Here is a 10,282-nt window from a genome sequence, read left to right on the forward strand (position 1 = left end):
AGATAGCGAATAATCCGACGAACAGCTACAAAATAAAGATGTCGAGGAGAATCTATGAACTTACTAACAGTGTGGATAGCATAGGAAATATCAAGGCACATGATGGTGAGATAAATCAAGCTGCCAACCAACTTACGGTATAAGGTAGGATCTGGGAGAAGTTTGCCTTCGTCTTTCCTATACTTAACATTCACCTCCAGAGGAGTATCAACTAGAGTGGTATCTTCCAATCTGTCTAACTGAATTAGGTCTTGAATATACTTGTGTTGATTGGGAAATAAACCATGTGGCTGAGACCTAACTTCCAACCCTAGAAAGTAGGTAAGATTCCCAAGATCCTTCATGCGAAACACATTATGAAGATGTTGCTGAAGTTTTTGAATTAAAAGTCCATCTGAACCAGAGATGATAATATCATCTACATATACCAATAAAAATACTACTCCAACATCACCCTTGTGCAAAAATAAGGAAGCATTGTACTTACTTTGCTTAAAAAAAACCCTAGCAAAGTATTGCGATCCAAACCAAGCTCGAGGAGCTTGTTTAAGATCATACCAAGACCTCTTCTATTTACAAACAGCCATAGGAGAGGAAATAGGCATACTGGATGGAAGTTTCATGTAGATATCTTCCTTTAGATCGCCATGCAAGAAAGCATTTTTGACATCCATCTGACGTAATTGCCAAGATTTAGAAGCAGCAAGGGCAAGTAACATGCGAACAGTAGTCATCTTGGCAATTGGAGCAAAAGTCTCATCGTAATCTATGACATACTCCTGCCGATTCCCCAAAGCAACCAATCTAGCTTTGTATCGTTCTAGAGGAGCCATTGGAATGAAGTTCTACGTAGTATACCCATTTACTACCAATTGGTTTGATAGAAGGAGGACATTGTACCATATCCAAGGTCTGATTAGCCGCAAGTGCATCAACTTCTGTCTGCATCGCTTGCTGCCAGCACTCATGTTCCATAGCCTGTTTGTAGCATGAAGGGATAGCAATGGAAGATAATGTAGTAGTCATAGAAGTGGGGGAAGAAAAACCATACCGAGCTGGTGGGTTAGAGACACGGCTAGATTTCCAAGGAATAGGAGCAGCAAGAACTATGGTGGATGTTGGATCAGGCGCCGAAGTAGAAGAATCTTGAGAAGCCATAGGAGACCCGGCCAAAGAGGTGCTATGACGTTGAGTGTAGACAAAACCATGTTTAAACTAAGCCACTGGAGCAGAGGAGGTATCAGGAATGGGCATAAAGAAGGGCTCGGGCTCATCATGAAGCATTGAAAAACTAGGTGAGTTAGGATTGACATGAGAGAGAAAGAAATCCTTTTTGAGTGGAACTATATCCAAGAAAAGTACACTTAACAGATTGAGGAGTCAATTTATGTCTTTCATGTGGTGGAAGATGAACGAAACACACACAACCAAAGATATGAAAATTAGAATAATTAGGAGTGTGACCAAACAATATGGAATAGGGAGACATTATGTAAAACTGGTGTGGGCAATCTATTAATTAAATGGACAGCAGTAGCTAATGCTTCAGACCAAAAACGAGATTGAACTGATGAGTCAATAAGAAGAGCCTGAACCATATCAAGTACATGACGATTCTTATGCTCAGCTACCCCATTTTGTAGTGGTGTAGATGTGCAAGAACGTTGAGAAAGAATACCTTTTTCTTGAAGAAAATTCTGAAATTCATGAGACATATATTCACCCCTAGAATTAGATCGTAAGACCTTGATAGAGGAAGCAAATTGTGTCTGAAGGAGTGCGAGAAAGGCCTTGAAAGCAGAAAATACTTCACTTTTAGTACGGAGAAAATAGATCCAAGTGAATCTACTGCAATTGTCAATAAAAGTAACAAAATATTTGTAGTGAGCATGTGATATAACAGGAGATATACCCCAAACATTGCTATAAATTATATCAAACACCAGAGAAGCATGGGAACCATATTGTGGGAACGGTAACACTTTGCTTTTGGCAAGTTTGCAAGAGGTACAATCAAAAGATATCGTTTCCATTGAAACAGAATTTTTATTGTCAATAGCACCAGATTTAAACAAAGTTTAGAGATTAGCTGCCATGTAACCCTAGCCGCAACTTCGTAAAGAAAACCCTAGTTTTCCTTTGATATGTGGAAGAAGAGAATATAATTTCATTATATCGAGTAAACATGAGAAATTGAAACTGCTGTACACAGGCATTTCAATGAATTCTAAAAGTTTTTGAGCTGTCTGTGTTTCCATCGGAATAGGCATAATATTTTTCTTAAAAATGTAGTATCTATTTTATGTATGCATTGCTTTGGGGTCGTGCTATGCAAATGAGAGGGGAAGTTTTTGGAGGACAGTGGTGGATGCAAAATATCCTAGCTCATGGGGTGGGTGGTATTCTAATGCAATTAATGGGTTTTGTTGGGTCGGATTTTTCGAAAAGAATTAGGAGGGGATGGGGGCAATTTTCTTCATTTTACAAGTTATGTTTGGTGTGGCGATCAGACTCTTAAGGCCACATTCCCAATGTTATTTAAGATTGCTTTCTATAAGGATGCTTTGGTTGAGGATGACTTGGAAGCATTTTTGTTGTTCTAATTCGGTGTATCTTGTATACTCCCTGTGTAGTTGCACTGTGCCTTTTGAATTCCCTAATCTATGATTCGTTTTGTGGTGGAGCTTTGGTGTGTCAGAAAGGCAGGTTTGCTTGTAGCGTTGTGAAAGGTGATCCTGGGGGTTTGTTCTGGTGTATTTGAATAGAAAGAATGGCCGGTGCGTTGAAGATGAAGAAAGAATGATGGCAGACTTTAAGGATTTCTTCTTCAAGACCCTTTATCATGGAATGTGTGCTTACCTTGATTTTTCCATTCCTAGCTTCTAGGACTCCTCTGTTCATTTTCGATTTTCTTGATTGGTTTTGTTGGGATATAATATAAATAATAAAATCTACATCTTCCCGTTAGATTAAGCTTTTAGGACTAGCGGTGATTTTATATGGTATTAAAACAAAGGCCCTGAGTTTGAACCTTGACATTACACTTCACTCATTGATTAAACATTCTACATGTTGAGCCCACTTACTGAGGGGGAGCTTGGCCCATACATGAGGGGGAGTGTTTAGATATAATATAAATAAAAAAATTTACCTCTTTCCATCACCTTAAACTTTTTGGACAAGTGGTGATGTCATAGTGTTTACCATGTACACGTTCTTTGTATTTGGGCAACACCTTACTTGGTCATTAATAAAGTTTTAAATAATGAAGATAAAGTTGAGCCTACTTCTTTTCCTGATGTTTTATAAATGTTACGTACTCTTTTGCAGGGTTGGTATTGCTAGCTTTATTGTCTTACTCGTTCAAAATGTTGGTGCTCATATCAGACCATATACAAGCATGCTTTTGAGGCTGTTGTTTCCGGTTGTTAAGGAAGAGAAAAGTGTTGCAGTGAAGCGTGCCTTTGCCAGTGCTTGTGCCATTGTTCTTAAGCATGCATCAATCCTTCAGGCCCAAAAGTTAATCGAAGAAACTGCATCTTTGCATACTGGTGACAGAAATGATCAAATTTCATGTGCAATTCTATTAAAAAGCTATTCATCTATGGCCTCAGATGTTGTGAGTGGATATCATGCTGCAATGGTTCCAGTTATCTTTGTATCAAGGTCTGAATCAGACATTTGGTCCTTTTATCTATGTTGAGATATTATTATTGCTCTCACCCAAAACAAATAGAGATTATTATTGAGAATGTGAAAATGTAGTGTTATTTTCATCCTTTTATGGCCTAATTAGAGGTTGACAGGAAATATAGCTTATATATAACAAGAAGTTTAGAGAACCATTTGGGAAAAAGGAAAAAAAAAAATGTAATTTTTAGTTATTTAGAGACTTAGAAGTTACAGAATATCTGCCCATTTGCATTTAATTATCAAGGTAATTGAATATTCCCAATGATTTCTTGCTTAATCTGATGTGATGGAAGGTGTTAGTTTCTGGCATGAGCTTTGTGTATGAAGCTGGTACATGTATATGAATGTTTCCAGTCTGAATCATGTATTTTTAGCATACAGTTCCACAATATTAGATTTTTTTCTTTGAACACGTGCCGGTGTGTTTGTTCCTGTATTTCCTCTAATTTTGTCTGCTTTGATTTCTGGGGGCCACGTCCATCAGTGAATAGCTGGGACTAGCTGATGATTTACCTTATTTGTGTGATGGGGATGCATTACATGTGTCTGGCTTTAACTGGGTAAAAGACACGTTGCGTTGCACGGTCTCCGGGATTCCTCGTCATAAAACAAAATCCGTCCATTCACAAGTTAATGTAGTGCCTCATGGGGAAACTTCTTTTCTTATTATTTTTAAAAAAATATCAGTTTAGTGGTAGAAAGCTCCTTTTATTTTCCCGTGTACTAATGATTCGCTATTCAGATATCCCTTGAGTGGTGCCTTTCTGAGACATTAGTCCCCATTGATGGAATTGTACTTGCACAGATTTGGCAGCAGCACTTCATATGGGTGCCTATTGCCGAAATTATGCTCAGTGCCTGGTAGTAGGGAGTGTAAATTAAACGAACACAGATTTTTCTTTGTTTTTTTGGGGGTGGGGAGTCTTTACTAAGAAGTTTTCTTTAAAGGTTTTGAAATTAATGAACTAAATAAAATTAATTGCATAACCATGATCTTTTCTGAATTCGAAAAGATGTGTTAATGCAGATTTGAGGATGACAAATATATTTCTGGTCTATTTGAGGAGTTATGGGAAGAAAACACAAGTGGTGAACAGGTCACACTCCAACTGTACTTGGGTGAAATTGTTTCTCTTATAAGTGAGAGCATTGCATCATCATCGTGGGCAAGTAAAAGAAAGGTTTGTGTTATTTTTATCTCTTACATCTGTTTCTTGCTTTTAAGTTTATGTTCCTATGAGAAGCAAATTGGGTTCTGATCTCTAGTCTCTTTAACGGAGTGGTGAAGAGATCAGTGTGCAGGTTCATTGCATGAATAATTTATTTTTTCTTGTAAAAGGAAATTTCATTTCTGATTCCTGTTTTCCTATGATCTATGTTCATTTGTTTGTTACTGCTTGTAGTCAGCCCAAGCGATTTGCAAACTTTGTGAAGTTTTGGGTGAATCCATGTCTTCTTATCACGAAGTTCTGCTTCAATCTCTTATGAAAGAAGTTCCTGGTCGATTATGGGAGGTATGAAAATTTATACATGAGCTTTAATAAAGAGAATGCACAAAATAAAAGTGAAAATAGTCCATGTGTTTTACTGTATATCCCAACAAATATTTCAAAGAAGAAAAATGGCCATATGAATTACTGCTTAATGGTGGTCAATCTTTGATATGCAGTTAATGATATTACGATGGTGTTATACTTTTTTCCTATTTCATATTAGCCTACTTTGCTAGTACTGAGATCCAATGCGTTTATATGACAGGGTAAGGATGCTGTATTATATGCATTAGGTTCTCTCTCTGCATCTTGCCATAAAGCAATTTCCACCGGAGATCCTGCCAGCCCTAATGCCATTTTGAGTTTGGTATCTTCTGCATGCACAAAAAAAGCAAAAAAATACCGTGAAGCAGCTTTCTCCTGTCTTGAACAGGTTATCATTTTCACTTCACATTGTATATCATACCGAATCTAGTTTAAAGATATTCTTGTTCTCTATATACAGTTTGACCTTCTTCCATTTCTTCCTATTCTGGATACGTGAAATGATGTACTGAAATATTTATTTCATAAGTTACTAAACAATTGGCTTTTCTTACAACTATAACCGAAGCTTTTGTGATATTGTAGCACAGTGATTGATGAAGAAACTACTTTTTTGAGTTCCTAATCTTATTTTTTTAGTTGACATTGAACTTGTTTATTATTTATTGGCGAAGATAAACAAGTTCACCTTCCCATATTTGTTGGCAGGTAATAAAAGCCTTTAGTCTTCCAGAGTTCTTTAATATGGTCTTTCCTCTGTTATTCGATATGAGTAATTTGGCTGTCGTCAGAAAGGCTGGGCAAGCAACTTTGGCAAGTGATGCTGCTAAAACAGGTTTCTCACATTAATACTATATTTTTCACTCAGATCCTAGAATTTTCATTGCCGTTTTCAGATTTGTTGATTCATGTTAAGTGAGCTTGGTATTGACAAGGGTGATTTGTTCGTTAAATAAATTTAGAATTACTTTCACCTTATACATATCCAAAACATGATTTTCATTTAACGACATGAAGCTTTTTCATCGCTTGAGCTAGTTTTGATATTAGCTGCTTCCAGATAATCTAAAAGGTGAAATTAAAAACATTTGCTTGGTCATGGTTCCGTCAGATTTTGATATCCTTCAAGGGGCTCATACTGCCTAACCAAGAGCAAAAAAAAGTTTTATTCTTGTCAGTTGCGGTTCTATCTTAATTTCATTTGCATTCCCTCTTGAATGATTTTATTGTTTATGCCATAACCAGGAGACATTGAGTTTCTCTCAATAGCTTTTCCTTAAGAGGTTTGTTGATGTGTACCATTGGCTCCTGGAAGTGTTAATGAGATGAGATGAAATCATCATTATCGCCACAAGTTTCTAGAGATAAGAACAGGGTTCTAAGATTTATCTAAAGGTTTGCCTGTTTGTTGTATACATATGGACGGAGTGGTTTTAAATGGCTTCAGTAGTTTTGCTTCCTGGATAAATTCTCATGTTTGCACCGAAGTAAAAATAACTATGGGTGGATAGATTCTCACTTTAATTATTAACCTAATAAATATCTCTTCAATCCTAAGTGTTAGGTGAAAGAGGAGATAAATAATAATAGGAAAAACATGATTGAATTTAACAACTTTTTGGGCATCTTTTACACATTGCCAACTACTCTAAAATGGAATTCATTTTTTACCTGCCATTGAAGAAATAGAAAATTTGGGCTCTACCTGAGCCAGATCGGGGGATGATTACATAACCATCCTTTTCATTTTGGGGTACTTAAAAAGTACTGCCATGGCTTAAGTGCTTTATAGGATTTTCGCGTATATTATTCATCAAATTACTTTTCTCCCATACTGTCATGTTAAAAATGTTAAAATGCTCCTTTTTTCTTTAAATTTTTCAAAGTCAGGCCTTTATGTTGTCTTTGGAAATTTAAGTTAGGCAGGAAGGGATGAGAAGTATAGGAAAGAAATGATCGGAATAGAATCTTTTTTGCTCCTGGGCTATTGGTATGCCTATGAAAGAAACGATTATTGCTATGCCAATGAAGGGATGAGAAGCATAGGAAAGAAATGATCAGAGTAGATGTTTGTTTGCTCTTGGGCTATTAGTATGCCTATGAAAGAAATGATTAATGGATGAGCAAAAAGCGGGATGCAGAAGGTAGAAAGCTAGTGAGGCAGCCGGAGAGGTGTACTAAAGAGTGTTTCTTTTCCTTTGGTATTAACTTTGGAAAATTGGCAATTGGAATAGTTTACATTCATACTTTTGCTGATTCTCCACTACGCAACAAGTGAAAATTGTGCCCTGTGGAAAGCTCTTGGTTATTTTTCTTCCCTATATCTTAATTCTCTTGATTATTCCAAACATGAAGCTTTATAGTTTCGCTCCAGTTTCTTCTTTCTGCTTTTCTCAATTAAAACAAAGCAATTAGTTACCTAGGACTAGACAATGTGCATCTCTAGGTTATGTTTTTTTAGATCGTTTCTTACTAGTTACTTCTTATGATGTCCTTAGATTGACATTGCCTTGCAATGCCATGATCCACCTTGCAGTTTTCTTTTCTGTTGGTATGGAGGCAATGAAGATAGTGTCATGTACCATTATTTGTATTTTTTTTTTTTTCTGTGTGATAAATCCTAATCTTGTGATGCAACTCATCCATATACTTCCTTTATGGCACTCGGTGGGATGTATCATTCTTGGAAGTTTCTGAGGCCTTGAGTAGTTGGTCTTGCCACTCTCCTACACTTTTCTTCCAGCCACAAAATATCTCCCCCCGTGGCTATCATCCATGTGACAAAAGCAGCCTAAGCCTTGACTGTTGTTTTTCCCCTGCCATCATGCCAATTGCCAATTTTTTGTTTTTGTTTCTTTAAATCTGTAACTTGTGTATATTTCCTGTCCAAAACCATACTAGTAGTCTGACATACTTGCTTGTGTGCAGAATCAGATGAAATTGAAGATGTTTCTGTTCCACATGAGAAAATATTAGACTGCATGACATCTTGCATCCGTGTGGCACATATAAATGATATTGTTGAACAACAAGACAATTTAGTTCATGTCTTCATAACTTCCCTGTCGCCTGGCTCTCCATGGACAGGTATCCTCCTTGGCCTTTTCTCTCCTTTTCTTGGGTTAGTTCACTAAAATTGTAGTATGTTTATGGACAGTCAAAATATCAGCATTTTCATCAATCAAAGAACTTTGCTCAAGACTCAACAAGGTTTTAGATGACTCTCAGGGAACTTCTCTTCATGCCAACTTAACTTCTTTAGCTCAGGAGGTAATCGGGGTCCACTTCATTTACTACACATTTGTTATTACTTGTCTGAACGCTATTTCCCTTCTTGTTTCAGTTATTTCACTCTGTGTCACCTGAGATAGTGCAATGCTTAAGCACAGTTAAGATTGCCCAGGTATGCCATCCATTTTCTTGTTAGGTTTATTATGCATGTTGTAGACTTGTAGTCATTTATTTGGGGAAAACGTTGGAGCTGACTAACAGAATCTACTGGGCCTCCTTGTCTCTTACATGGTTTTCAAGTGAGGAACCTGAGACTAAAGATGCAGTGAACATGGTATTTTGGGAAAAATAAAACTGACAAATAATGGCAGCAACTATTGTTCTGAGTTTTCACTTTAACTTCATTTGATTGTCACCATCACTATGCACCATTTAAAACATGCATTCACAATTCTTCTGATTAGTAAGGCAATGTCATTACTTTTTATATGAAGCCTACTTTGTAATAATGCATCTGTATTGGATAATTCTTGCACTACACCTACATCATCTTTACTTCAATAATGGGAAATAAAGGTGGCGACATTCTGGATGTTCACTTTAGCATGATTTTATTCTTTGCATTAATATGCTCCATTTAAAACGTGCATCCACAATTCTTCTGATTAGAGGGCAATATCGTTACTTTTTTACATCAATCATGCTTTGTGATGCATCTCTATTGGTTGCTTCTTGCGCTACACCTACATCATCTTTAGCTTTGATAATGGGAAATTCTTTTCATTTAAAATTTTCAATTGATCATTGATGTCCTATGTTTTTTTTAAACCTATTTTTTCTCTTAAGCAATGTTAGTGAAACATGCAAAACACCAGCTCGCCCCACACATTCATATAATGATTTTGAGTACTCAAGTTTCTGGATTTCCCAAGTGTCGCGAATTGATCGTACATATTTCTTTCTATGAATCTTGATTGATGTTTCAGTATTTAAGGAATATTAATTTCTGAGGTTGGTTTGCATTTGCCCTTGCATTAAATCTGTACAATGCTTTTCCCCTTTTTGACTTCTCTCAAAAGATTTGCTGTATTGACCTTCATGTTCAAAGGATTGGCAACTCTTTTACATTGCTTCCAACACTTCTGATTGTTTTTGTTCATTTTTTATTCCCATGCTCCCAAATTTAGGTTCACATTGCTGCTTCGGAGTGCCTTATGGAAATCACCAACCTGATCAGAAACCTTCCATCAATGCATTGGATGGATATAAGGTTTAAGGATGAGCTTCTTCATCAGCTTGAGGTGGAGAAGAATGTGGAGGCAAAGTCATTGTTAAGAAAATGTATAGAAATAATTGAAAACTTGAAATAGCGAATCTCCAACAACATGAGTTTGTATACAGCTGAACGTAAATGAACCTGTCACAGCTGTTAATGAAAGTTGGAATGGCATTTGCTTGCTACGTTTTATCTCCTTACTACATCGATTAAAAATACAATATATATATATATTTTTTGCATAGAGTTTTAACGATTTAATTGATCTTTAATGTATTTTCCAATGGCAATTTCTTCTCTGAAACATCTTGTCAGTTTTGTACTTGATATTTTGAAATGTTTGAATGTTATTCTTTGTCATATTTGCCATCTATTATTGATATGGCATGTTGGGTCCATAATCCTAAAATCAGGGAAGATTGCTACTCGCTAAATCAGGTTGAAGTTTGGCCCAATGGGGGAAATAAATGGGAGTAACTAACACCAAAATTATGAGATTACTCCTCTTTTCGTTCTTAGTTTTGCCCCTCCTATGTATTCATCA

The 10,282-nt window shown here is 36.5% G+C and overlaps 1 protein-coding gene across 2 annotated transcripts in view; it reads left to right on the forward strand.

Annotated features, from left to right (window-relative positions):
* The window catches only part of LOC122291736 (proteasome adapter and scaffold protein ECM29), a 68,799-nt gene extending 58,757 nt beyond the window's left edge, over positions 1 to 10,042 (forward strand). The window contains exons 27-35 of one of the 2 annotated variants that reach the window (XM_043099665.1): positions 3,331 to 3,666; positions 4,721 to 4,874; positions 5,097 to 5,207; positions 5,452 to 5,619; positions 5,940 to 6,066; positions 8,160 to 8,318; positions 8,389 to 8,501; positions 8,575 to 8,634; positions 9,650 to 10,042. In XM_043099665.1, the coding sequence (XP_042955599.1) occupies positions 3,331 to 3,666; positions 4,721 to 4,874; positions 5,097 to 5,207; positions 5,452 to 5,619; positions 5,940 to 6,066; positions 8,160 to 8,318; positions 8,389 to 8,501; positions 8,575 to 8,634; positions 9,650 to 9,832 (1,411 nt within the window). In that variant the 3' untranslated portion in view covers positions 9,833 to 10,042. Of the gene's footprint in view, positions 1 to 3,330; positions 3,667 to 4,720; positions 4,875 to 5,096; positions 5,208 to 5,451; positions 5,620 to 5,939; positions 6,067 to 8,159; positions 8,319 to 8,388; positions 8,502 to 8,574; positions 8,635 to 9,649 lie in introns of those variants that run through there. The other variant, XM_043099666.1, reaches the window with a different exon arrangement.
* The last annotated feature ends 240 nt before the right edge of the window (positions 10,043 to 10,282 follow it).

The sequence above is a fragment of the Carya illinoinensis genome, chromosome 13 (assembly GCF_018687715.1).
Source record: "Carya illinoinensis cultivar Pawnee chromosome 13, C.illinoinensisPawnee_v1, whole genome shotgun sequence".
NCBI lineage: Eukaryota > Viridiplantae > Streptophyta > Magnoliopsida > Fagales > Juglandaceae > Carya > Carya illinoinensis.